Source organism: Neolamprologus multifasciatus, chromosome 10, assembly GCF_963576455.1.
Source record: "Neolamprologus multifasciatus chromosome 10, fNeoMul1.2, whole genome shotgun sequence".
Taxonomy (NCBI): Eukaryota; Metazoa; Chordata; class Actinopteri; order Cichliformes; family Cichlidae; genus Neolamprologus; species Neolamprologus multifasciatus.
This window is the reverse complement of record NC_140448.1, coordinates 32,242,880-32,270,786: the sequence shown is the minus strand read 5'-3', so window position 1 is coordinate 32,270,786 and position 27,907 is coordinate 32,242,880. Positions and strand designations below refer to the sequence as shown.

At 45.0% G+C, this 27,907-nt stretch overlaps 3 protein-coding genes across 6 annotated transcripts in view; 1 reads left to right on the top strand and 2 right to left on the bottom strand.

The window, feature by feature from the left end:
- Positions 1-27,907, bottom strand: part of LOC146510531 (glutamate receptor 1-like) — a 441,677-nt gene that overhangs the window by 161,635 nt on the left and 252,135 nt on the right. The gene's annotated exons all lie outside the window — the stretch shown is intronic.
- LOC146510552 (arrestin red cell) lies at positions 228-25,378 on the top strand. 4 transcript variants are annotated; one of them, XM_085174389.1, is made up of 17 exons: positions 228-592; positions 9,383-9,413; positions 11,118-11,178; positions 11,284-11,328; positions 12,186-12,283; positions 12,370-12,468; positions 13,498-13,557; positions 15,684-15,751; positions 16,074-16,209; positions 16,281-16,365; positions 16,449-16,521; positions 16,712-16,849; positions 16,935-17,018; positions 18,699-18,722; positions 18,952-19,028; positions 19,124-19,178; positions 19,611-25,378. In XM_085174389.1, the coding sequence occupies exons 1-17, from the start codon at positions 570-572 to the stop codon at positions 19,699-19,701; spliced, it is 1,248 nt and encodes a 415-aa protein (XP_085030515.1). In that variant the 5' UTR covers positions 228-569; the 3' UTR covers positions 19,702-25,378. The 4 variants fall into 4 exon arrangements, with proteins under 4 accessions (XP_085030515.1, XP_085030516.1, XP_085030517.1 ...); XM_085174390.1 differs by having other exon boundaries at positions 233-592; positions 19,614-25,378; XM_085174391.1 differs by lacking the exon at positions 18,699-18,722 and having other exon boundaries at positions 236-592.
- Positions 24,578-27,907, bottom strand: taf9 (TAF9 RNA polymerase II, TATA box binding protein (TBP)-associated factor). The gene is made up of 7 exons (XM_085174395.1): positions 27,778-27,907; positions 27,046-27,127; positions 26,762-26,898; positions 26,448-26,582; positions 26,289-26,370; positions 26,083-26,196; positions 24,578-25,847 (listed from the first exon to the last, which is right to left on the bottom strand). The coding sequence occupies exons 1-7, from the start codon at positions 27,811-27,813 to the stop codon at positions 25,690-25,692; spliced, it is 744 nt and encodes a 247-aa protein (XP_085030521.1). The 5' UTR covers positions 27,814-27,907; the 3' UTR covers positions 24,578-25,689.

The window sequence follows — 27,907 nt, the reverse complement described above, 5'->3', positions numbered from 1 at the left end:
ATCAGCTACAGTAAAGCTCAGCAACTCCCTGATTTCTGTATTGCTTCATAATGTGGAGGACTCCTGGGGGCTCCCGAGGGTTGGGGAAACCTGAAGCCTTGTGGGTAATACGGCCCTGGATTGCGGTGAACCTTAAACATGTCAGGCTGTTTAATGTGAATCATCTCCTGCTCTGTTTACCATTGAACGGCCGGTGGTAGCAGAATGTCTGCGCTGCACCGCAGTTTAGGAATCATTTATGCCAAACTATGAATGGACCTTGAAGCAGCAGTAAACCCTCGGTCAGCCTGTAAAGCAGCTGGATTAGCCCGCTGCTGTTTCATTTCGCAGCGGGTCCTCACAGAGACAGCAGAGCGCGCACAAACACGCAGAGGGGAGGGGGAGCTGCTGCCTTTGCGGAAGCCAGTGGAGAGCCGAGGCGGCGCTAAATCAAATTACCATACTAACTAGTTCTCTGTGCGCCGATGTGAGGGGAACAGCCTGAAGAAAAGCCTCCGTTTTAAAGTCAAGACACCTACGAGTCCGGCCTCATTTTGTTGGGATCTTCCTGCCGTCCGCCTGCAGAGGAGATGGGGGACAAGGCGGGCACCAGGTAGGACGGCTAGGCTATAAACGGCTAGCTGCGGGTTAGCGTCGGTTCTCACGCACTTCGCTAGCAGCCGTGCTAGTGGCCCAGGCGGAGGAGTTTCTCCTCTCAGCCCGAGCATCAGAGATTTACCCGCTTAATTAGCTAGACCCGGGCCGAGATCAGCGAGCGAGCCCTCTGGTTCTGGTCCGGAGCTCTCAGAGCGATGACCTCTTTCGCAGGAGGCAAAGTTAGCACAGCAGGGTGGGGTTAGCTAAGGGACGGCGTTCCAGCGTCCGCTCAGAAATCTGTCAATTTTCAACATCCCGCTAACGTTTCCGTTTGACTGAAAAGCACACCAAAAATGATCAACTGTTAATGCCCACCGCTTAATCTAGCACAAAGGAAAAAAATCGGCACCATATTCGTGTAATTCTACACCACATTTGGGTGTTTTAAAGAGGAATTCCCACGGTGTTTGTCCAGTAAAAGACCGCTGAAACCTTAGTGGGCGGTATCGACATGTAACCTGAAAAACAGCATTTTAACTCGAGATTTGTTTAAATTATAAAGGTTGTTGTTGTTCGATTCAGTTCCAATGTTTACAGTCAGCTTTTATGAAACGTGAAATATTAGAGTCTTGTTTATCCTCGTTAACCAGGGGCGAAATGTTAAAATGAAGTGTTTTTGAATGGAGTTTGGTATGAAGGCGCGTATTGGGGCTATTTAGGTTCGTTTACCTCCATCACGGGCTTATTTCGGGTTTCTGGTACCGCAGGTTCATGCCAGTTTGCTGTAAATGTGTTTTAAAGAGGGTGGAGGTTTCGTTTTCGGACATTTGTGAGTTCTGGTTCCTGTTTCGGGCCGATCTGCTCGGTGTGTAGGCACAGCACAACGACACAAAGTGATTGTGGTTTCTATGAAGCTCAGGATGCCCCCCTTCCCTTTTTGTGTGTTTACACCCCCAGTTAATTGGGTTAGCACTGCTGTGGATCAGCGCTCCTTCCCGTGTTTTCGCCTTTATTCCTTCTTCTGCAGATTCCGACTAACAGAAGAGACCCAGAGGGCTTAACTGCATTAATCCAACACACAAAAATAAGACTAATGATGAGGAATAACTGTTGTGTTTTTGTGCAGCTCATCAGATCCCGTCCTGTTGTAATGTGACAGGAACACAGGGCCTTTAAAGTCAGCTCTTTCCTTTACTCCAGCACATGTAAGCTGCTGAAAATGACATTAAAGTGCTGACTGCTTCAGGCTGTTTACATCCACATCCTGCCTGTTTCTCCTCTGTGAGGTCGAGGTTTGTTGGATGTACAGCTTTCATGCACACGCAAGTGATCCGTTTCCTCATGTGTAGCAGCTTTTTGCTATAAAATGCTGATCATCGCCGCTGTTTTTGATGGATTTTCCTCTAACTGGTGGGGCGAGTCAGCCCAGCCCATTCCACTTGCAACTTAACTTTCTTTCCTGCCAGTTACTTCCTGTTAGGAAGCAGGTGGAAAACTGGGAGGAGAGGAAACGGGCAGGAGGAAAGACCAACGTCATAGCTGTTGAAGAAAAGCTCTCACTGACATTCACGCTCGAGCTGCTGTTAACAGATTATACATCGAAGCTGCACGTCGAGTGGCTCTGTGGCACTTTGACTGTTTGCAAAACACCAGCCAGCAGTGGAAAGTTTTTCTCTTTGACCTTTCACCTTTTGTACTGACAGCTGTGAAGCTTCTCTCCTCGAGTTTTGTACGACTAGATTAGTAAGTGTGGCTGCGAGGTGTAGCGGCGAGCGCAGCTAGAACCAATCACATCCTGATATTTTGTCTGTGTTACATTAAAGACAGAAAGGCGTCTCCTTCAGGGAAACTGTTGTTTCACGCTTTGCTTCCAGTTGTTTACCGTGTCAGGCTTTGCACAGCTAAAAGACTCCGTTTTAATTGGCTGTTGTATTGAGATCATCTTCATCACCTGTGTCCAGGACATGAAGCCGTCACGCTTTACCAGACTCATTCACAAAAACAGCAATTTTATGTCACAAAACACGTGAGCTGCTTGTTTACAGCTCGCTCAGCTGCTTGCTTCTTGCTGCTGCATGACTTTGGTGTTCCTAATGTATTTAGTCATGTCGGAAATGGCGCGTTGCATAAACTTGACCCTGTTTTCATGTAAGAGTCGCTGGTTTTGTAAGACGAGTCTGGTGGTGGTTCGCACAGATCAACAAATGACACTGACTTTGTCCCTTGTTGCCACATTTTGTGTGTAACCAGGTTGTCGTGCTCTCAAAGCTGCAGCTGTTTTTGTGCTCAATGTTTAAAGTTTAGATATCTGAAATTCTTGTCACAGCTCAAACTTCTAATTATTATTATTCATGTCTGGTTGTTGTTTTTATTAGTATCAAACATGGCCGACCCAGGCCTGACCCTCCTCGTGCTGCAGACACACAGATGAAAGTAGCAGTGTGTGTTTGCTCTGCATGCAAATGCAAGCAAATCATTTCTTTTTGAAAAAAAGTGGTTGTGTTATTTTTAGCTGGAAACAAACAGTGATGCACTTCCTGTTCTTCAGCCTGCTTTTAATTTGTACAAACGTACGAAACACCGACCAGGTGTGAAATGTCGTACGTCGGCTGGAGATGTTCATACGGCCAGAAATTGAATTCAAAACCAACTAATGTATACACGAGCCGCAGGTTTCTTACTCAGGGCGTCAGACTGTGTGAAGCTTTAACATGTGACCTCAAAGTTGGTTCGTTCAGAGCGCCGCTAAATACACGAATGTTTCTAACGTCGGGGTTTTTCAGGGTTTTTTCAGTTTAATTTTTCAGTTAAAAAGGACCAAAAAGTCCATTTTTGAGCTGCCAATGATAAAAGCTGATCAGAAATATCAGGAAATGAAGAATAGCTGTAACGCTTACATCACATATGGCTTTTTAAAGCTCCGCTTCTTTCTCCAGGCGTAAATATTTAATGGGAGACATAATTGTAATATTTATTTATTCATTTTGAGGGACTTCCTGCGGCCTAAAGCGCCAACATCGGAGCGACGCTGATCGATTTCAGATTAATCAGAATAAAAGTTGGTTTTTTTTAGAAGTAATGAAGAAAAATAAGCTGTGACTGTTTCAGGCTTTAGTGTCTCATCAAGTGTCCACATTATAAATTTTTACTTCATTTTATAAACAATAAAATGATTCTTATGTCACATAAACATGAATTTGATGATAAAAATAACTGTTAGCTGCAGAGCTGATTGAGCGCTGAGGGATGCAAACAGCAGATCCTGCAGTACTTTTTCCTGCTGTAGTAACAGGAGTAACTGATGCTGCATCAGGACATTTAAAGGAATCCTCAACACAAAGCTCAGATATTCACTTTATTGTTGAATATTTTTTGACAAAAACATCAAATCGTCTCAGAAAATGACACAGACGGTTTGTTGTGTTGGCGTTTGTGTGTCTGTAGTTTAACACCAGCCTCAGCCTCCCTTTCATCACTTTTCTCCCTCATTCTGCACTCATTTGAGTTTTTCGAGGAGCAGTTGTTCGACTAATTGGCTGATTACTAATGAAAACAGTTGCAAAAGCGCCCACAGATTAATCATTTAATCTGAATCAGCAGTTTGAAAGAGGAAGAAACAGCCTGAAGATGAACGTCGAGTTTGACTCTTGCAGAATAAACTTCCTGGTTCTTCGCTCAGCTGCAGAGTTTAAAATGTAACTTTCAGCCTGTTTCGTTGCTCTGGTGGTCGGACCAGTCTGACTCCTGCTTATCTGCAGCTTCATCGTTACAGACTGAAGGCATCAGCCTGACAGGAAGGGCGGGCTGAACTGCCACAATAAGAGCCTGCTCGTGCGCTTTTTCCTGGGATTATTTCTGCTGCCACTAAACTGTGTTTGTTGGGTGTAAATCCAGAGGAAGGTGGCATGCATGTGAAGGCAGGCGGCCCTGAAACACGAGTGTCTGTGGGCGGCAGGCGCTGCAGAGGAAGTGCAGCGACGGTGGCGTCCGGCAAACATGAGGAAGTTTTGTCAGAGTGTGAAACGCAGCGAGCATCACGCTCCTGCTGCTCTCAGTGTTTGGCTAATAAACAGCTCTGCACAAGACGCCGCCGCTCACTCAACTGTGACCGAGAGGAAACCCGGTTTCCTCGTGTTGCGGTCCGACCTGCTTCCTGTCCTCCACCTGCTTGTGCAGGTACTGCAGCAGCTGAGTTCATGCTCGTGATTTAAAAAACAGTCGCCTAAATTATGGAGCATGAATTTGAATTTGTGGAGCTTTTTAAAGCTGCTCCATTTGGTTTGCAGTCCTTTCCCATCCCAGGAGCTCTCTGCTGATGCTGAGCCTCCTCCAGCATGGTGCAGCGCCATGTCGGAGATCATCAGATGAAGATGTAGGATTCATGGCTGCAGACTCGCAGCTCGGTGCACGGAGCCGTTCTGAAGCTCCGAGTGTTCTCTGGTTACAAACAATCAAGAAGAAAATCTGCACTCAGACTCTTCAAATCATCTGAAATGTTTTTAACACCAGCAGCTGGGTAACACGATCCCGTTGTCACGTGGCAACAGTTCATGTTCAGACATGAAGCTTCACGTCAGCTGTTTGTCTGAGCGAGCGCCGTCCCTGCAGACCTGCTCGCTGCGGCGTTCTCGCTGTTTACGGGATCTCTTTCCCTCGCCGCCAGCTTCAGCCTCACGTCGTCTTATCATCCGCTGCTGCTTCTCTCTGTTTCTGACACAAATACAAATCAGAATATTTGAGTTCTGGGGCCACAGGAAGTCTCACTGATGGGTTTGAAGCTTTGCTGAAACATCTGAGTGTTCATACGTGCCCCTCATCCTCCTGATTTATTAATCACACCAAAAGTCAGGTTTTTTTTATTTCCTGTTCATATTAAACACGAGCTCGGTGTCTGCAGCACGCTAAACACAGTTTGTTTTTTTCTACTCTGGGATCTGTATGATGTCACAGAGAAGCCCCACCCACTGTCCAAAGCATCTGTTTATGCTTGGAGCCAGGAGGAAGGGGGTTGTTTGCCCCTCAGCTGGCTTCCAGAAGTTAACCAGTCAGATGGAGGGTGAAGTAACGGGACTGCAGCGGCTCAGAGTAAAGAGGAAGGATTATTTCTGAACGGTGACTCATGTAAAACTGCTCTGGTCCCAGAATAAAAACATGGAAACGAGCCACAGAGGTTCCCTTTACCTCGTTCAGCCACAATAAGAAGCAGCAGTTTGAAATGAAACCAACATGTCTTCCAGAATGTAACCATTCCCACTGACTGCAAGAATAATAAATAATATGAAGGTGCCTAAATGATGAAGAGCACAGAATAAAAATGCAGCGACGCTCAGCTGAAGCACTACAGCCCGACTCCGTGATGGACGAGTGTTTCTGCTCAGCCTGGACACAAACACCGTCGCTGTAACGTCGTCAGTCCAGGAAGCATTTCAGGACCAGACGTGTTTATATCTGCGCAGCAGGGCCCTTCATCGCCTCAGATTTAACGTTGGAGTCGAGAACAAAACAGGCCTGCTGTTCGTTAAGGTTAGCAGCTCAGAGGGACGTTTACGGCTTCATCCTGCGGCGTTCATCAGTGCGAGGACTCGAGCGAGTTTCTCCTCCTAGTTAAAATACTGCTCCATAACACAGTCAAACCACAAGCCCACCATCTGCTCCTCAGCAGGCTTCCAGAAGCTGACCAATTAGAAGAAAGAATGATGCAGGGTCTTACAAGTTATCCAGTTCTGATAACTCGCTGATGGGCGAGCAATGAGCGGCCATGGCGCTGAAAGGTGCCGTGATCCCAGAGGTCTACTGTGTGCTTCAGCTGACACACAAACTCAGAGTTTAAGGTGGAATTAAAGGTAACGGCAGCGAGCTGAAATTAGCAGCAGCTAAAATAAGTCGATGAGCTCCAGCCGAGCTGCTGTGATTCGTAATGGTTTGAGAGGCGCTGGCAGGCGGCTGCCATCATTGTGGTGTGATCTGGCAGCCCTGTGGGCCTCTCTGCAAGGTGCTGATAACTGGTGTTGGCACAAAGTTTGGAAAACGTGCTCTCAGATAATTGGGATGGAGGGTGACCCACTTAGCTCCGGCGTGTTCCTCCTCCTGCTTTTAGTTTGTTTTCTGATGAAGTCACAAAATGAGAAGAAACCAAACGTCTTCATTGATTTCATATCTGACTGAACAAAATAACTTTATTAATAAGAAGCAGAAGTGACAACTTAGACTCGTCAGCAGTCCAAAAACCATCCGTGTCTTTAAACAGTCGTGTGTGCAGCGGCACGACAAACACACACTTCAGTCTTGTTTTGTTGTGCTTCTACACACTGACCTCATTATTGGGCACTGTGGACACCAACATTCACCAATGGGAGCAGGAAACACGTGACCGGACGCAGGTCCATTATAGTCATCACACCCTGCCATGTCTGCCTCCTCCTCTGCAGCGTCTGCGTCTCGAGTCGTCGTTCCTGAAAATGAAATCAGATTTCTTTGGGCTGGATGTGCAGAGGTGCCGACACAGGTGGACGTGTGAGCCGCTGCACCGTGGAGCCGTGTTGTTTGCCTTGGCTCCACCTGTTTCCTGTTTGAAGTGTAGAATAATTGATTCTGGCCTGAAAGAGCGACTTGGACCGTTTTGTTCTGAGCAGTCGAGCTTCATGTTCAGCAGGTTTGTGTAAATATCAGGAGAAAGAAATGCATCAATCACCAGGTTTAGGCTACGATTAGCAAACAGTCTCAATTAGTGAATCTCGCAGAAACAGCTGATGTCTCTGACCTGCGATAACAAAATGACCACAGCGACTCTAATTTATTCATAAACATTTTAAACGTTTTCTTCAACTCTGTTAAATAAAACAGTTTCTGATTATTAGTCTGACATCAGTCGGTCTGGCTTTGAGAAGCTGTGACCATCCTCTGCTGTGGTGTTTGAGGGTAATCAATAAAGAAAATGATTGCTGTTATCGGCCCTAATTGGGAAGCAGATCTGGAACGGCGTGGCCTGAAGAGGCGTGGAGCTGAGCTGTGCGTGCGGTTCATGTCTGCAGCTCATTACGACGTGTTTTTGTTCTCTTTGGATTCAAAGCTGCAGATTAAAAAACACCACAGTCGTAAATAAGCCTCGAGCGCCAAAAATCGGAGCCGCAGAAACCTGTAAATCAGCTTTAATTCATGCTTTGAAGTGATCTAAATTTAACCCGAGTGTGGAAAGCAGCGGCAGCTGTGACAGGAAGCAGGACAGCAGCGCCTCGTCCTGGCAGAGGATGGTGTCTGAGGTGGCGAGGGCCTGGAGGAAGTGACCGTTTCATACAGATGCTGAGAGCCTCGGCGCTTCCTCGCACAGCTGCTGGACTGGGGTCATGAGTTCAGCTTTCCAAGGTGTGTCGGCACCTGAGGTGGTTTTTCATCACATGACTCGACTGAAAAGACTCCAAACGGCCATCAGCCACAGAGGCCACGCCCCTAATTTACAAACTGGATGCAGTTCAAATTGATGAGTCTAAAAACATTTACCTGCAGTTGTTATGATGGAGAAAATGAAAAGTTAGAGATTTTAAGACATTGTGGGGTCTGACTGAGTTCTGGAGCCTCAAGTGGACATTAAAGGAACTGCAGCGACGTCCTTTTTCAGCCGACTGATAAAATTCAGCGTTACACACGGGATGTGGCATTTCTGGTTTGCACTGTGGGAGGACACCAGAGTGGGTGGAGCTTCATCACTGTGAGCAGGATGCTTTTGGCACTTTCGTCATTGTCCAAGGTTAAACTCTGGTGCTGCTGCGGTTTGTGTTTGCAGAGCAGAACGAAGACCGCGGTCACAAACTGTTTAGTCCATCTGTGCTCTGTCTGCAGGTTATTGTCAAAAAAGCCGCGGTTCGCCACACCTTTCAGGGTTTTCCATTAGGTCATAGTACCAGCTACGTTTTTAGCGATCTGAGCAGGTGGTAAAATGTGATGTCATCAGACTGCATGCCACCAATTGGCTGGTAAGTAGCATCACTCAGTGAGCATCAGGTTCATGAAAATCAAAGCACCATCTTTGAAACCCGGCAATGCTGTGACGACAACCAGACACAGCCAGTAGTGCTCCGAGTCGGCGCTGATCGAAGACGGGCTAATGTTTACTTTGGTTTATTGACATCAAACTCGTGGGTCCGAGCTGCGCCTGGGACCGATTTTGGGAGATTAGCTTTTCTTTGATGCTTCTCTTCTCTGTTCCACCACTTTTTTTTTTATATCAGTTGGGAAATGGGCAGTGCGCTGCCACCTTGTGTTCTGGCAGTGAAACTGCAGCCACGCTAAAGCCTCACTCTGCTGTTGCAGTGCATTGATGTCAGCTGCGGCTCGCATAGAAAGGTCTGGACTCAGTCCTGGTGTCGGTGTGTTCAGCTGCAGCGTGTTTCTGGTGGTTCAAAGGTTTGTAAAAGTTTCAGTGGCATCGTGCAGACTTGGACTCGAGTAGTTTAAGTGATCGTGTTGGTTAACATCCACCTGTTTCCCTGGTAAAGCAGTGCGGTGACATCCCATAATAACCCTAGGTCATGTACACTGTTTTTCATCAAAACCACTTCCCCCCACCCCCAACCATCGGTTTCAAACAAGGCCACTGTTTATTTCGACACAGCAGGAAGCTGCCACACTTCCTCGGGTTATTTTTCACAGAATCGTCTCACCCACACGCTCTCGATGAGCTGCAGCAGGTCTGAAAACCTGTTTGAATCCACCGCAGCGCTCTTCGTGTAGCGACAGGATTCAGCCAGAACAAACGAGCTAACCTTCTCTTTCTTTCCTCCTCTCTGTCTCCTCTTCCCAAACCTCTCAGAGTTTTCAAGAAGTCGAGCCCCAACTGTAAGGTGAGTCCACGAGTTTGTTCTGCAACATCTGACACTGAGGAAGCATTAGAAACCACTCGTCTCCCTCTGCCACCTCAAACATGAAGCTGTGTTCATACTGACCCTTCAGGTCACAGCATCTCAAACCATCTATCCATCTTCATCCGCTTTATCTGAGGCCGGGTCGCGGGGGCAGCAGCCTAAGCAAAGAGGCCCAGACGATGCAGCAGCATCTCAAACACCAGAGTAAAAACACAATCATAGAATCAGGGGGATGAAAAGCAAATATACAGACGTGAGATCAGAGAAACGAACTGCCAGAGGGAGCAAACAAGATGAAGCAGGCAGAGCAGCTCCACAGTGAAGTCAGATAGTAAACTGGGACGTCACCAGTGTGACCAGTTCATCCAGTTTTAATTTAAATATTTCTTAAGAAGAGAGTCGAGATAAAGTTTAATATTCAGTGTTATGCAGTCGTTCCTTTACTGTTGCCTCTAAATTCACTCCCTGTAAGAATGTTTGGTCCAGTGTGGTTAAACACTCGCTCAGATCCTGCTTTACTCTTTTGATATAGTTACATGTTTCTTTTTTTAAAACTTCCTTCTCTGACATGAGTGTCGATGGAAGTTTAACATGATGCTGTTGGCAGATTCTCTTCTTTTAGGACTTAGATTATAGAGGTGGGAATCACCATACATCCCACGATATGATATTATTGCAATTTTTAAAAATATTTTGCGATATTCAGATTCTGTACATAAAGGTAAACTTTATCAATATTCATTTTCTCTAATATCAAAGTCTCACACTCAGTCTTTCTCTCATTTCAGTTTGATTGTTGACAAACTGAACGGTTTGTATTACAGTCTAGTCCAACTTAACTGAATCAACCATCTGGTACAATTATAGCTATTCTGAACTATGCAGTTTATGAAAACTATGCAGCCCCTTCAGCAACTGAAGAATTTGAAAGTAAATTAAAACAAAATATAATTTTACATTAAATAAAAAAGTTTTAAACTTAATTAAAATAAAACATGTCTTAAATTAAAATAAGTAAACTGTCATGTTTATTGCTGCCAAAAACAAGTTAAACACATTTGGACAGTGAAGGAATGTCAGGATTCTTGCTCAGAAAAAGGATCAACATGCTCTGAAGTCAGAGCACAAAAACCTTTTTTGTAACAAAATATCGATTTCTGCTGTCCCTGTATTGATACATTATTAGCAAACAAAATATCACCATGCTACAAAGTATCCATTTTTTCCCCCACCCCTATTAGATTAGAGAGCGTCCCTTCTCCCGGACTTGTTGCTTTGGGGTCGCTAACTTCCAGGTTGGCCGAGAAATAAACCCCATCACCTGTTTAAACACGTTAACACTCCTGAGACTGGTCTCCACCTGTGGGAGGTGTTTTTACACCATCCTGCAGCAGCTCTCTGGAAGGTTGGATGCTGTAGCCAGTGACCGCCTTTGTACTCCAAACCAAAAACCTTCCATTGTTGTACTTGGGGAAACAATACAGAGACCAGCAGTTTCTAAATAAATAATTAAAACATATAACAGCACATCATCTGCAAACCTGAGCACAGAACTGGAGATCTTTGTGTGGGCATCAGGAAGAGGAGAAGAAGTTATTCCAGTAGGATTTATGCAGTTTTCACTGAGCTGTTGTGATCACACATCTGGATTAAACAAACTAATCCTGTGATTGGTCTGTGCAGTTGACAGTTTACTTGGGAAAGCGAGACTTTGTGGACCACCTGGACCACGTGGACCCAGTCGGTGAGTCTGGACTCGTTTGTGTTTGTTTCGGAGTTTTTAGGGAGCATGGCTGCTGAGGTGCAGTCCTATATTTACAGGACTGTTTGTCTTCCTTCCTGCCAACAGATGGCGTGATCCTGGTCGACCCAGAGTACCTGAAGGACAGGAAAGGTAGGCGAGAACACCTGCACACATGTACAGGAACACGCTGAGGCTTTACTGCAAGATCTAAACGTGAAGTCTATAAAGCAAATGTCTCATCAGCCAATCATGTGGCAGAGTGTGCTGAAGCCAACGGTGCAGCGACTTTGACTTGTTGCCGTGTGTAAATAAACGAGAGTAAATCCTTGAGCTCGTGTTGTTTCATCAACTTCCTGCTGACCTTTCTGTTCAGAGCTGAAGCCTTTGATTAACGACTTCCTGTTTATTTCTCAGTGCGTTCATTTATTAAAAACACAAACGTCTCGTTTCTGTCTGTTTACTGTTAAACAGCTGTTTCAGAAATGTTGAATACAAAACAGACAAAATGACCTTTACATAATGAGCAGTTTCTGTACCTCTGACTGTATGTCAAGAGTTAGAAAAACAGATAAATGACTGTTTGCCTGAACATTGTTTTTAATGTTGCTACACAAACATCAGCCAACAAACCCAGAAAGCAGCTCAGCTCTTCTCCTGCGTCTCCTGTCGTATCTTCCACTGGTGGCAGATAATCACTGTGAGCTCTAAACAACCAGTTTATCACAGCCTCTTACACTCGTGGACCTGCGTGATGTCACAGTGAGATGTCAGGAGAAGTCCTGTTGTTCAGTTGCAAAGGGCAGCCAATGGGAAAAGGGGGAGGAGCTTCATCTCTGTGTCAGAGATGAGCTGTAAGGTTATTATCCTGATGATGCATGGACTCATTTCACTGGTGTAACGACGCTGTTTTGCTGTGTCGATGATTTTTAACAGTTTTAATGTTTTATTGATTTTAATGAATGACTCATTCAGATAAACTGCAAACAGCCTCTTCTTCCTCCCCACAGTCTTCGTCACGCTGACCTGTGCGTTCCGATATGGACGCGAGGACCTGGACGTGCTCGGTCTGTCCTTCCGGAAGGATCTCTACATCTCCACCTTCCAGGTGAGCTTCATCAACTCCGCCCGAGCAGAAAGTTGAGTACTTTTAAAGATCGGACGTTCTCACTGTCGTCTCTCTCTCGCCATCAGGCCTTCCCTCCGGTGCCCGAGGAGCGGAAACCCAACAGCCGGCTGCAGGAGAGGCTGCTGAAGAAGCTCGGCCAGCACGCACACCCCTTCTACTTCACCGTGAGTCCCTGCTCCTCCTCGGGGCTCCGTCTGTGGAGCTCGTGGTGAAGCTTCACAGACGCCACCGTGGTTTTATTTTTAGCTCAGACGCCGCGTCTTTATATGGTGTTTGAAGTGAAATACGCTCCATGTGAGTCTGTGGGCACTGACTCACTGCTGGAGCCCCTGCTGGCGATTAGAGGAACTGCAGCTGTAGGTTGGAGGGAGTTCAGTACGGCGCATCGAAGCTTTCTGCACGTGTGCAACATATATAAAATATGTAAGAAGAAGAACGGAGCTGTGTAACCAGGTGGCAGCTCAGGGCCTCGATGTAAACATTTAACGATGAGCATATTGATCCTTGTCATCAGTTCATTAGCCCGTGTTTACCCAGCATCCATTAGTGTCTGAACGCCGTCTGCTGTGGCCTGAAAAAGCAGATCATTTATAGCCCGCTGACCTCGTCTGACGGCTCTTTCCTCGGGCTGCTTCAGCCCGGCGTCAATATCAGGACGAGCGTCAGACGTGTCTCGTGATGTTTGCTGATCGCCAGCTTCCTGAAATAAACAAGGAGATGCAAATGAGGAAGAAATGAGACTTTGACTTCCTGTTAGACTAGAAGTGACACACTGAAGGGCGTTTCCATCGCAGCACAGTTCCCTGTAAGATCAAGAACCCTTTGAGGAACTCAGGAAGTCACTCATTTGTTCTGGCTTCCTCCTTCACATACGGTGGAAGTTTAATTGCACTTTTTTACCTTCCTGGAACTTTTTGGTTGAAAGGGGTTAAATTTATCACATCTGCTCAGCAGGAGGACGTGCTGCAGGTCTCAAACCTGTGGCGTTTACTCTTAATGTGCACAGATTATTTTACTCGATAAAGCAGAAAATATCTGAGCTTTATGGGAGCCTCGGATTCTTTACGAGAGTCGAGCTGAGCCGGTCGGCGCTCTGTGGGAAGCTTCATAAAAACGGGCTCTGAGTTTGTGGTGTGGAAACAACGAATGAACAAACTGATTCTGACGTTCTCGTTCTTCTTCTTGTTTTCCAGATTCCTCAGAATCTGCCCTGCTCAGTCACTCTACAGCCCGGACCCGAGGACACCGGCAAGGTAACCGAACCCCCCAGCTGTGAAACGGCAGAGCACGGATGTCGTAAATTAGCTGTTCCCAAACGTCACACCTCAGTTTGAAATGTGAATCTCTGTCTGGGTCCGCCCAAACCCGCCTGCCCGAGGGGATTTACAGGCCGCCTCAGGGGGCCACATAGTGAATGCGAGGGTTACGTCAGGAAGGGCATCCGGTGGAAAATCTGTGCCATTCATCCGCTGCGAGTTCAGGGAGCAGCTGAAAGCACCGCCTCCTGCTCCTGATCGTTAACTCGATGCTTTAACGACGAGTTCAGTCTGAAACTGAAGGACGAGAAGTTTTCAGGTCCAGTAAATGATCTCAGAGCTGGAGCACCATCTCTGATCTGACGGAGGGTCTCCGCCCTGTTCACGTCGCAGTCAGCGCCCCACCCTGCAGCTGTTTCTGCAGGACAATGCTCACGCCCACAGGGTCGGAGCAGAGCGGGCTCTCTGGATCAGACGGCGAGCCACGCACGTCCCAGTACGCTACATCGACACAACCAGTAACTGCTGCGCCCATCTGGTTCCTCCACAGCAGGTCAGCAGACGGGTGGAGGTTTAAATAGATTTTAAAGACGTTTAACAGTAAAGCCCACAGTCAGTTTATTAGATCAGGTTCCTTTAAAGACTTGATGGGATTTAAACTGAATTATAAAACCTGGCAACTCATTTCTTATCTGCGAAACGAGGAAAAAACACTCAGACTGACCAACTGGTCTGAAACTGAAACACTCAGATTTTAAGTTACAGCTGTGATCCACGCTGTTCCACATTTATCAAAATCATGAATCGTCCAGACATTTGTTTTCTTCTTCTGCTGACCTGAAGTGGGAAAGCCCAGACCTTCCTCCCTCCGCTTCCTCCAGCTTATCCGAGGAAACGTCGAGGTGTTCCAGGCCAGCGTGTCCCAGGTCTACGCCGAGCCTCCTCCCAGTAGGACACGCCCAGTGGTAACACGTGACCCTGGAGGCGACAGCCTTAGCCGGCTCCACTCAGAGCCCGTCCACCTTCTGGAGAAGCTCATCTCTGCTGCTGGGATTTGTGATCTTGTTCTAATAGAGTTCACAAAAGCTAACATGAAAGGATTTATGAAGCGCCATCTGGTGGCAGATGTCTGCATAACATTTAGGACACAATAATTTACCAGCACCAGAATCAATTAAAATTTTAACAGTTAGATTAAACAACTAGTGACAACAGCGGTGATTGGTCCACCAGTTGCACACATCCATAATAATAATAATAATAATAATAATAATATAGTGTCTTATTATTATAACAGCAGCATAACCTTTGCAGCTGACTCGAGTCCTGCTGGTGTTGGTGGTCTGACAGGTGGACCCACCTGCAGCACGAGAGCCGCTGATGATGCAGCTTTTACTGTTGTGAGATTAAAAACCTGAGACAGGTGTGAGGCTGAGCTCTGCTCCGCTCAGGTTACTTCAGCTCGTACAAAGATGAATATTCAAACCCTCGTCTGTTCTGCAGCTGCGCGTTCGACTCTGAAGCGTCGCCGAGTTTGCGTGCGTCTGCAGACTTCCTGGTTTGTAGTTGTTTATTTTCTGCGTCAGGCCCTGAAGCAGCGGCGGGCATCGTCATCAACATCGTAGCAGTGGATGTGAGCGCTCGGTCAACTAAACAACTTGTTTCCTGTCAGTGAGGGAACCGTTCCCATCACTGCCTTTCTGCACCGCCACTCATCTGCAGAGTGTCCTTCAGGCCTGAACACGTGCACATCTTTTCTTTCTCACACATTTTGGCTCCTGAAACCTTTTTTATTCCTGATTAACAGCCTGACGTTCAGGAGCTTCTTCCAGCGTTGACATGTTTGGTTGTAAACGGGGAGTCAGATGATGTCGGTTATCTGCGAGGAGTGTCGCTGACAGGCTACGATTTACCGTAACGACCGCCTCAGACAGGCCGATAAACACGCCGTTGATTTTTAGCTGAAGCTGTTCCAGCGTCCCTCATAGCGGAGAGAGAGAGACGGGCGCACATTCAAACAGAGCGAGCGGTCTGTTTATAAAACGGCTCGCCGCGCGTCAGCACAGTCGAGGCGTTTTTATAAACACGGTGGCGCTGAGCTGTCCTCTCTCCTCTTCCTGCAGGCCTGTGGTGTTGACTTTGAGATCAGAGCTTTCTGTGCCAAGTCGATGGAAGAGAAGATTCACAAGAGGTGAGTTCAGACCTGCGGGAAGCCGGTTTACGAGCTTCACTCAGGAGCTGCGTGGAGTTCAAACCAGAGTAGAAATAACTGAGTAGAACAACACCAGTGGAACAGGAAGTAAAAGCTCCACTTTAATGCTTTTCCTGTGTTTCATTGCAGTCTAAAGCCAGCCTGTACCCCAGCAGGCTTTTATTTTGTAGACTCACAGTACAGTAATCTACCAGAGGCAGTAAAATGTAGACTCAGTGTTTACTTTAGGACAAGAGAGACTCGTCTGTCGTACTGTGAGCCTCTGCAGGAGTCACCGAGCTGAAGCTTGTGCTGTGTGCAGGAACTCGGTGCGTCTGGTGATCAGGAAGGTTCAGTACGCTCCGGAGAAGCCCGGTCCTCAGCCGATGGTGGAGACCACCCGCAGCTTCCTGATGTCCGACAGGTCCCTGCACCTGGAGGCTTCTCTGGACAAAGAGGTGCGCAAACAGCCCCGATGCCCACAAACCAGCCCTTTGTTTTTATGCTGATAACGGTGTTCTGTGTGCAGCTGTATTATCACGGCGAGCCCATCAGCGTCAACGTCCACGTCACCAACAACTCCACCAAGACCGTCAAGAGGGTGAAGATCTCCGGTACGCATCTCTGAACTCTTTCTGCGCTTCTCTGCTCGCCGTCATGTTGTCAAAGTAACGCCGCCTCTGTTTGTCTTCCGCAGTGCGTCAGTACGCAGACATCTGCCTGTTCAGCACTGCCCAGTACAAATGTCCAGTGGCTCAGCTGGAGGCAGAGTAAGTGTCCCTGCATGCTGGTTAAACTGGTTTAAACCAGTGTTAATGAAAATGTGATTGTTAGAGTTAACCAGGCGAAACGATCTGAGCTGACAGAAGGTCGTTGATGTTCACACCTGTTTAATGAGATTGGTGGAGGGGCGGGGTTTACCTGAACAGTTTGACTGACAGCAGCGTCTGGTCTCCACAGCGACCAGGTGTCGTCCAGCTCCACCTTCTGCAAGGTGTACACTCTGACCCCGACACTGGACAAGAACAGAGAGAAGAGAGGACTCGCTCTGGACGGGAAGCTCAAACATGAAGACACCAACCTGGCCTCATCCACCATGTAAAACACACAAACGCACACAGGTGTAACACACAGGTATGTTTGCATGGTCATGTGACCACAGTGCTCTGTGTGTGTGTTTCAGTGTGAAGGACGTCACCAACAAGGAGGTCCTGGGGATCCTGGTGTCCTACAGAGTCAAAGTCAAGCTGGTGGTGTCCCGTGGAGGGTACAGCAACACACACACACACTCTGCTGACATCACTTCCTGTCCTCTCCAGCTCACTGTTTCCTGTAGCTGTCATCAGTGAAGTTTGGAGGTGTTTTTATCTGCCAGACGTCACTCAGTGAAACGCCCGAGGCCGAGCTGCACCAGAACGTTTCCAACGCAACGGTCTGACGTTTGTCCACGTTTACATGGAAACGCCACACGCGTGAAGCGAGTCTCTGCATCGTATTTGACTTAAAGAAATACAAAAACAAACACGGCCCAGAGCTTGAGCTCAGACTCCAGTCAGCTGAGGGAGGCTTTACAAAGTCATCCTTTCACAATAAAAGCCTGTGAGAGCTTAACCCTTTAAGACCTACCATATAACCAAGTCCGCCAGAGCTTATATTATATGTTTACATGCTGTGGAGCCATTTTTGGGAGCATTTCAAGTTGCTGTACATCGATACAACCATTACAGCCTAAATTTTAATAATATGTCTGCATTAAGTGCATAGTAATTACATAAATTGCAAAAAAGTGCAATAAACTACAAAAAAATTGAAAATTGTTTTTGTTTTTTAACATATATTTGTAGTTAGAGAAATTTAAGAGGCTTATCCCTCAAAACTGTAAATACAAAAAAGTTGCACAAAATAGTTTCCCACCACAGGAAATTTATTTTGAGTGTCTTCATAGTTTTATTTTTGAAATACACCAATTTTTATACACTGCAGGAAAAAACGAAAATAAATATTATAATGCAAATTTGCAAAAAAGCAGCATATGCATCAAAATAAACTATTTCCAGCAGTGCAATATGAGTCCTAAGCATCCCAGAAACCACACAGAAAGTCATAAAGTCAAACATAACTTTTAAAAACACCAGTATAGGCTCATGAGGCCCTGATGGTAAAAAACTACATTTCTGCAAAAATGACATCACTTCCGGTTTCGGGCAGGTCATGGCGGACTTGCGATAGTTTGCGCTGACGTCTATTCCAACGTAGGAAGTGTTATGAACAGCTGATCGGATCGGCAAAGCGTGTTTCTAGAATATTATGTTTTTGTTGCTGCAAGTGCTTTTTATGCAGTTTTTGCAAAGCTATATGTGGAAGGAAACTGTGACCGAGGACAAGCTGATGGCATAAGATGTAAGTACAACTCCTCCGGTTTCATATGCAAAAAAAATTATTGTGCTAGCTCACGTGGTTGCAGAGCTACTGGGATTTAAAAATAGTTACGCAAAACAGAGCGTGCTGCTCCGACCGGTTTTAAAGGGTTAACGAGTCCGTCAGCATCTGTCTAGGACCGTGGTCCTTTATCTACTGTCTGTCTCGCCATTGGACTTTAAAGTCACATGACTTGTGAGATTCACTGAGGGCGGCTGGAGCTAAATTGAGCATCTCTTCATTTTTTTTCACGGTTGGTTTAAAGATGATTTTCTCGTTTTTCGGGTGTTTTATTCAGAAAGAGCTGCAGGTGCAGCTCGGCCTCCACTTCCTGCTTCCTGCTCCGCCCTGTTGGCTCGTTGCTGTCGTTGCTCCTCACTGTGTTTGCTTCCACTGTAGGTTTTTGTGAACCTGTCGCCTCCTGCTTTTCATTTCACCTCCCTTCTCTGTGTTTTTTGGCGTTTTGTGTGGCTCCGCCCCGTCCCCCTCTCCCCCCTCCTCTTCTGTGTGCCCTCCCCCCTCCCTGCAGGCTGCTGCGAGGCTTATTGGAGAGGTAAATGGGACTGAAAGCCTCAGTGTTCATGTGGGGGAACCACAGCCTGGTGTTTAATGTTAACGTGGGTTTCTAGGTGGTTGTTGTCACTCAGTAGTCAGTTTGCTCTGAAGTGATTATCAGCTGTGGGGCTTTAACGGGCAGATTTATCAGGACTTTTTTAACCTGTTGGTGGAAAAAGGAAGGAGGCGGGGTTTCCTGTCATGACGCTGTGCTTCCTATTTTCCAGGGACGTGTCGGTGGAGCTGCCCTTCATCTTAATGCATCCTAAACCTCCGGAGCCGCCGGCGTCCCGCCCACAGTCAGGTGAGTCTCTGCAGCCTCGTAAGCAGATTCACCATGGCACTGAGCATCAGTTTCCACGGAAACGGCAGTGTGACATGCTTGTGTGTGTGTTTCAGCTGTGCCAGAAACTGACCCGCCCATCGACACCAATTTGATAGAGTTTGACACAAAGTGAGTTTCCAGGCTTTATTTTACATACAAACAGAAACCATGACAACCAGCACTAACATGACGTCACTGATTAAACTGAGCATGTGTGAACTACAGCACGCCATAACGTGGAGCTGACTGTCAGCAGCTGTCGGTGTTTAATACCCGAAAGTTTAAAAATCCTAATGAAACCATTCACGTCTGTAAAATGAATCGATGGACGTGAACGGTTTCTCCTGTGAGAGCTGCGAGACGTGAGCGCATCATTAATGCTGAAGGGTTAGGAGCTACCGTCTGTTTCAGGAAAGGTCCAAAATGACAGCAGAAACATCTGGAGCCGTTTACAGCAGCGGCGTGAGGTGGAAAACTTCACACATGCTCAGTTCACACATGTGATGTGTTGGTGCTGTTTGGAACCTTTCACAATAAAACTCGTCCTTTTCATCCTTCAAGCAGCATCTCGCAGGACGATGACTTCGTCTTCGAGGACTTCGCCCGCCTCCGGCTCAAAGGTGTTGTGGACGACAAGGACGAGGACTGCTAGGAGCTCGTCAACCCCTTCATATGCTCGCTTCAAAACCACAACACACACACACACACTCACACTCACACACTGTTCACATTCCCCAGGGATGGATGAGGGTATATTTGGACGGAGGCCTCGGAGGGGCTTGGTGGTGTTCTTCCTCTCTTGCTTCAGCCATTCGTCAGGCCACCTCTGCCATTTTTCCGCCGTCTTCTCCATCTGTTGTCTCTCGTTTCTCTTTTTTGCTAGAAATTCTAAATGTTAAGCAGCTGCAGGACAGATGTTGGCACTGTGGATGGGAACCTGTGCTGCTCGTCGTGGGCGGGGCTTTGAGATAGAAAGCAGGAAGCTAAAGAATCAGCAGCGTTCGTCCGCTTTGTTTTTGAATGTTTCCCGACGATCACCGTCCTGTACAAACAGAATATATATTTGGAAAAAAAATTGTTCGGTGGTGATCGCCGCTTTCCTTCGAGTAAATCCTGTAGATAGTTTTTCTCGCGGTGGCTGCAGCGAGAGGAAATACATGTGCACACAAACACACACTCAGAGAAGTCTTACAAGCGACTGAAGTTCGATTTCACCAGCATCCGCTCTCCTCCTGCTCCAACTGTCGTCCATGTTCAGAAACGTTCACCGTGTTCTGTCGGCTTTTTTTAATAAAAAAAACATTCCAGTGCGGACGCTTCATTCAAATCCCAGAGATCATTTTGCAATCCTGCTTTTTAAGAAATTACATGAAAAGACGACAACCAAAACTTGATCCACCCTCTCCGTGAGTGGAGCTAATTTAATTCTTTATTTTGGATTTAATCCTGTTAAAGCTCAACAGTAAGCTGGTAGTTGTCTGAATACTGTTGTTGGTTAAGAGAATGAAGACGTGTAATTGCACCAATGTGACAGCGAACAAATTGAAGCTAAAAACAAAGCATATAAATCTGAGATGGTACAGGGGGCCTGATCACTGAGAGTCACGATTCTTCATTTATATCCTGGGTTGTTTTAGTTTCTCTGATAAGATAAGAAAACTCTTGAGTTTAGTCACACTGGAATCTTTTTTTTTCCCTTGAACTTTGGACTGGATTTGGAGGTCGAGTCACTGGATAGGTTTTTTACCTTTATTTGATCTGTTTCTGTTTATTTCACTTCCAGATTTACAGTTAAAGTCAACGAAACTGATGCTAAAGTCTGTTTCTCCTGTTGCTTGTTAAAGTAGAAACGGTCTGAGACTCGGTGCGGCCGGTTTAACTCGCCATTGTCAGCTCATTGAAGGGAAACTCTGGTGCTCGTTGTTTGGTTTGTTGTCTTCACTCACTGGTCCAAACTCACTTTGAACAAGCATTTAGATGAAGTTAGTATGAAGCTTCACCTCAGAGTTAAGTCATCACAGGAAGCTGTGCCTTTAAGGTTTCACTGTTGCCAACACGATGATCTATGAACCTTGGTGACTGACAAGAACTCAGCTTTTTTAAAAAGAAAAATTGTTGGTTTAAAACGTTTGGGCAAACTTGGGATGTGTCAGTTTAGAAACACTGCGTGGTGGTGTTTTTCTCTAATTACGTTCATATAAGTTCAGGTCTTACATTTTAGTTTCAGGGGATAAATCATTAAATATTATTTTTTAGTAAATATAACTTTAAAATTAATATTAACTTTTTAATTAAATAAAACAACCACATATTCTTATAATTTCTAATCGTTGAGAGCTTTTCTTTATTTTATTGTGTAGATTGCAAAGATACATTTTAAATTAATGTTGTCACCATTTTCTTTTCTGGAATTATTTCCAATCTGGTAACAAATATTTCTGTGGCCTTTACTGTTGTTTAGTTTGTACTGTGATGATACGATATTTGGGGGTTTGTCCGGGATTTGGCAGTTTCACAGTTATTTCTAGACCATCAAACACAGATTACTTAAATCCCACTATTGTTTTGTTTGACACATTGAAAGATGCTGATGATAGTGAACAGACTTACTCACTTTAATGTTGACCTGTTCAAATTTGACTTATATCCTGTGAATGTTCGTATTAAACATGGTTGAAGTTTCTGATAACCAATTGGTCAATGATCCGTAATCCTGCAGCCAAATGCTCAGTTTTTTTGTTTTTCCTACTCACATCTGTATGATGTCACGCAGAGCAGATGTTCGTATTATGATCATCTCGGGACACAGAAACCATCTCATGTTCTGACCAGAGGCAGCCAATCAGAAGAAAGTTGTCTTAAAGTGGAAGTGAGAGCTCGGTACAAGATCAGGATTATTTAGAGCTGTGAATCACGCAAAGCTGCTTTGCTAGATTCTCATAGAGACCAAGAATAAAAATGCAGAGCTGGTAATGAGCAGTATTGATTCACTTTGAAATGTTTTTCACACCTTTATTCTCGATATGTGACCAAAACATAATGATCTAAAAATGAAACCATAAAACTATTTTTTTAAAGGTTGATGCCAAAGGAAATGTATAAACTTGAGAAGCTGAAGTTGTTTAAAATAGTCCAAAATGAACCAAAGCAGCAACACAAACATGCATAAAAAGACCACTAGGCAGTCGTGTTGAAGAGAAATGAACTGAAACTAAAGGCAGTGCTGTGCTGTGCTGTGCAGTACCACGAGATAGTGCTGTGAGTCTTTGCTGGACCTTGATTTCAAATCTGGTCCAGAGTTTGGATTTAGGTGTTTTGGCGAGTACCCAGTATGTCTGCCATAATGTCTACAAAACAGGAAGGGATTTCTGCTGGTGGGACGGACAGGGAGCAGCTTAAAAGTAGCTGCACATTGACTCTCTGCTTCATCTTGTGGTCCAAAGTGCAGCCATGCTGCTCTTCTTCACGTTCTTTTGAAACTTTAGCTCATTTTGGAAGCTTTTAAACAGTTTTTAAAGCACATTTACTTACAGGAAGTAACTTTAGGGTGCCATGAGAAACATAACAGCCAAAATGAACCAATCAGCACCAGTGTTTCCGTTCTAAATCCACCTCACCAACATCCCGCCCTGCCCTCTCAAGACCATCGAACCATTTAAGTGATCTCTTTTCTTCCCTCCATCCAAACTCGGACACGATGTGAAGGACTTCAGGTTTTAGATGCCAGCTTTCCAAATCTGTTGCTTTTATTCTAGGCTTTATTATCGTTATTATTAATGTTATTTTGTTAATGATTTTTGGCCCCAAATCCCCGTACAGATCAATATTTCAGATGAACACGAGCACTGCACTTTCATTGGACGAAAACCCCGCAGAACTGCAGACGTTTTATTTCAGAAGACGAAGACGAATGTTAACATTTATTTTTCCCTAAAATTGTTTGTCGGGGTTTCACAACTTGAACTTTCCGTTTTGTTCAATTTTAAAACTGCCAAATTTCCCTGCTCCCCACCCTCCCTCCTTCCTTAGCTCAGTCAAACGTTACAGCTGTGACCCTAAAAGAAGACGTAGATGAAGAAGCCGACTCGGAGCATGATTTGAATTCCTTTGTTTGAAATTTTGTTTCCAAGCAGTGCTGTGAATCGTACGAGCTGTGATTCTGTCCTTATTTTGTCGTGCATATGTGGGGTAACTTTGCTAAGTGTGAAAATATTTTGACAAGTGCCACGCCCCGGCCTGTGCGATGCTTACCATAATGTCTATAAAACAGGAAGTGATTTCTGCTGGTGGAACGGACACCAGAACAGATAGATCTATGATTATTATGCTTCTGATTATTATTATTATTATTATGGTGACTTCTTATTATTCTACTGTATCATCATTGCGACCATGATTATTCTCATAATCATTTAAGAGTCTATTGTTTCGCCATGTATTTTTTATGTTGAGATTTTTATTTTAGTTTTCTTTTTATTAAAGGTAAAAAGAACTAACAGACACCCAGCCTCTGCTTCGGTTTTTTTCATCTCCGACGATGAAGCTGTGAATTATTTGTTGGCAAACAATCACATTTATATCTCTGAATAGACACACGGTAGTCACATTTCTGATTTTGACCAAATAAAGTGGAGCAAGACAACAAAACAGGCTACAGTTACATTCTCGGAGTGTGTTTGGAACAATTTATGACATTCTTGGGTTAAAATTTGCATTTTTTTTTTTTCTGTAGAGATGACAGGAACTACAAAAACACTTGGTCAGCATCAGGCTTTACTGTGAAGAAAAACCGATGATGGGTTTATGAAGACCGAACACTGGGTTTATCTCGAGGGCCATTTAAGTGAACATTCAGACCGGGGAAACTAATCCAGCCAACAGTCGCCTCAAGGCGCATGCTCAGCAGTGTTGGGCAAGTTACTTTGAAAAAGTAATTAATTATAGTTACTAGTTCTTCAAAAAGTAACTAAGTTAGTAACTGAGTTACAAGATTCTAAAAGTAATTAATTACTTGAAAAGGAACTATTGCGTTACTTTAAAACATTTTGAACCCTCTGGGGTCCCGGTTATATACTTTTGATTTTTCCTCCACATTTCACCTTTAAAAATTATTTGTCTCGTTTGGTCTCATTCTTTTCAGCACAGCCTCACGTGTCTGAATTTACAGTTATGATTTCATTTTGACAAACTGTATTAACATAGTTGATCTAAAATCAGACAAAAAACCTCTATGGTTGTGTCTGCACGCTTGAAGTACGCATTTAAGTGCGATTACGTCACCGCCACGCGACGACGGCTGTCCCAATTTGAAGTGTACTTCAAATGCATTCTCCAAATGCGCCGTCGATTTCCCCAAATATCAAGCGTGGTCCGGTGCACGCTTCGTGAGCGCGGCGGTGGGTGTGGATAATTTTGCCGCAAAATACGGCAGAAGGGAGCTGCCGAAGAGTGAACTGTCAAAAGTAAGTACTGAACATGACGTCACTTATTTACGTGCGAATGTTTAATAACCATAATGTCTCACAGGAGAGAAGTCTCAATTATTTTAATGTTCAGCGTCTCTTCCAAGGCTAAATTATGCTAAAGGTGACTTGAACTGGGTGAAGATCATTTTTTTCCTGATAAAACATACTTTTCATCAGAATACATTAAAGCAGAATAGTACAAACTGAATTACTGCATTTCCCCGTATACAACATCTTGAAACATATCATTGAGGACCCAATAAAAACTAAAGCAACACAATGAAAGTCACAACTACAATGTTTGAACAAAAAGTAGAGGGCCCATGATAGAGCCCTGTGGAACTCCACACCAGTAAGAAAACAACACCCCCCAATCTAGTCTCTTTATTACATTTTTATAAATCAAGGGGGAGTAAAATAGTTCAGGTCGAGCCTTTAAAGGCTTTTTAAACATGTGTACTCATGTTTTCTGACTAAAGTAACCATTTTCAGAACTATATAATTGTATGCGGTTTATTTTAACATGCAGTTTCTCATTAAACCACAAAACTGTGTCTGTGTCACAGTGAAGGATCCCTCCATCATTCTTAATCTGATACTGTCAAACATCCAGATGCCGTTACCAAAAAGTACTTATACCATAATATAAAGAAATGTATTATATTAAAAAAAGAGTATCACCACTTTGATGTACAGTTGTTCAGGATTAAATTATCAAACAGTTTGTGTATACGTCTGTAAACATAATTATTTCTGCTGTAAAGTTTTAACATGTGAATCTATGAGGACTATGAGACCCACTGTTGGATATTAGTGGAATTATTGGTTTTCATCAATTTCATAAAAAAACAAAAAACCCACAAACGTTTGACTTAAATGTTTTAAGGATTTTTTTTTCAGAAGTGAACATTTTTCACTACAGGACTCAAAAGTGAAACCTTCAGATTTATAAGTTAAAAACTCTTCTTGTTCTAAATGTAAATTTTGGGTTCCAACAAACAGACGTGATCACATCTTTTATTCATTTTATTGAGAATCACTTTTCCTTCCCCTGCAGCTTTGAACCCACCGTCCAGCTTCAGTCCCGCTGTGAGCAGCGTCGTGTTCCTCCTACAGTCTCTGCTGAGATTATTTTTTTAAAGGTCAGTACAAAAGTGGCGACATCGCATTCAGCGTCATAAAGCGTCGTAGTCCTCGTCGTCTTCATGCTTCCTCTTCAGCGACTCTCCGCCGGAGTTCTGTGACACCATGTTGGTCGTAATGAGGATGTTCTTGGAGCCAATCAGAGATGGGTTGATGAGGACGTTGGAGACAGCGGGTGTGGATGGCGTTGCTATGGGGACAGAGCGAGCATCGAGGTTTTTATACAAGTAAACTGTTCATTTAAACATGATTCTGTTTGGCCATTAAAATGTTTATCTGGACAGATTTTTGTCCTTGTGTTCAGGAGTTGGTGGAGAACTTTTTAACGGTTTCTTCCAAATTAAAGTGTTTTTCACAGGTATTCATACGTCTGACTCTTGTTCCATCAAAGCATGAAGCAAAAAATAAAACGGGTCTGTTCTTACTGGGTTTGGTGGTGGTCGTTTGAGAGGGCGGCGGGATCTGCACAGTGAACCTCTGACCCGTCAAAGACACTGGAGTCCCGACTTTAGTGGTGACCGACTGCACAGACGGCGTCCCTGAGGAGGAAATGGCGCTACGCTTTCAGCATCCAGGATCGTATTTTAATACTTGGATTTATAAATCACATAATGATAAAGCTGAAACTCACCGAGCGTGGGCGTGGTCGGCCTGCTGGTGACGGCGCCGACACTGAGGCGAGGCACCGATATCCTGCCGGCAGACGACGACACCTGGAAAATAAACTGTTGTTAACCACAAACAAAGACAACGTGAAAGCTGAGGATGACCACGAGAGGTTGTGTCTCACCTTCTTCTGTATGGACTTGAGTCTGTAGTTGGGGGCGGTCAGACAGTAGCGGTCTGGGGGCAGCCGGGGGCCGGTGTAAGGCTTGATGAGAGGGAGGGGGGTCTGGTTCTTCTGCCTGGCAACCTCCAACAGGAACTGGAAACACAGAGAGGGTGAAGCAGCTATCAGATCAGCCCTGTCGCTACAGTCAGCTGGTTCCTGTAGAGTGACGTCTTAATGATCAGAATCTGCAGTCTCCATTTTCCTAACTGACATTCTGGACCCCTGACGAACGAATCAAGAACCGATTGTTACGCCCATCTGTGGAGACTTACATCTCGTGGTGGCGGTGAGGTGAACGACTGATCCATGCGGCACTGGATGGCCAGTCTGATGTCGTCGGCGTCCACGTTGGACTTGTTGGCGTGTGAGGCGTAGGTTTTGGCATCTTCGATGATGGTGGTCACGTATCCTGTGGACACAAACAACAACTGAGTTGTTCAGAACAGCTCCTGCATGATTCACAGTTCAGAATAATCCTTCTTTGTCCGAGAGTGTCAGAAATATTCAGTCGGGATATCAGAGCATTGTTCCCATCGGCTCTGAAACAGAAACTTACTGTAGGTGAACTCCAGCATCTGGTTGATGACTCTGGGCTCATACTCTGTGATTCCCATGTCCTTCAGGATCTGGATCATCACCTACAGAGGAAACGAATAACTTAAAATCTCAGTGCAACAAACTCAAACATGCTCTCAATTTCACTTTTCCCGCAGATTTTTACTGCATCTCCCATTTTTACTCTCTGGAAAACTGTCAGGATAAAAGAAGCCGGATAAATAAATTATCCCGGAAACGTGGTGCTGGAGCGAGGTACAGTGCCCGGCCTTGTCTCGCAGGGTGCACCAAATCAGGGTATTTAACACACCATAGGGTGACAAACGGCTTCACCAAAGCACCAACAGCTCGCGACTAAAGGCTAGGCTAAAGTGCGGCTGCTATTGTTTTGAACGGCAACGTTGCTAAGCTAAGCAGGCTATCATGTTGCACAACTGCAACGTGTCACCAATTAATCAACACAAATCCAGCAACAAAATTCACCATCAGACAATAAACGGGAGAAGAAACTCCCCAATGTGAACCAAATTTGCACCAAAACACCGACAGGCTCGCAGCTAAGCTAGCATGTTAGCCGCTATTGCTTTGAGTTGCAGTGTCGCTAGCTAAGACAGGCTAGTCTAGCTAACGAGCAACGCAGATGCATTAAAGATTATCGAGCAAAGCAAAAAGCTTGACTCAAACTGTATATATACAGTATATATATATAAATAAGAAAAAGCTCGTTTCTGACCTGAGCATCTTTCGGGATTGTTTTCGGAGCAGACATTTTAACTTCCCTCGCTGCGCCTTCGCTTCCTCTTCTTCTACTGTTTCCGTTCACAGCTGAGCCATTGACCGAAACCGGAAATGAAAGAAAACAC

Excerpts from the sequence above, each read along its gene's own strand:
- taf9 (XM_085174395.1), bottom strand. The coding sequence starts at position 27,813 with ATGTCTGCTCCGAAAACAATCCCGAAAGATGCTCAG. Across the intron at positions 26,899-27,045 it reads GATGCTGGAGTTCACCTACA|GATACGTGACCACCATCATC; the intron begins GTAAGTTTCTGT and ends TTGTGTCCACAG. Across the intron at positions 26,371-26,447 it reads TCAAGTCCATACAGAAGAAG|GTGTCGTCGTCTGCCGGCAG; the intron begins GTGAGACACAAC and ends TTTATTTTCCAG.
- LOC146510552 (XM_085174389.1), top strand. The coding sequence starts at position 570 with ATGGGGGACAAGGCGGGCACCAG. Across the intron at positions 11,329-12,185 it reads GTACCTGAAGGACAGGAAAG|TCTTCGTCACGCTGACCTGT; the intron begins GTAGGCGAGAAC and ends TCCTCCCCACAG. Across the intron at positions 19,029-19,123 it reads GGCGTCCCGCCCACAGTCAG|CTGTGCCAGAAACTGACCCG; the intron begins GTGAGTCTCTGC and ends TGTGTGTTTCAG.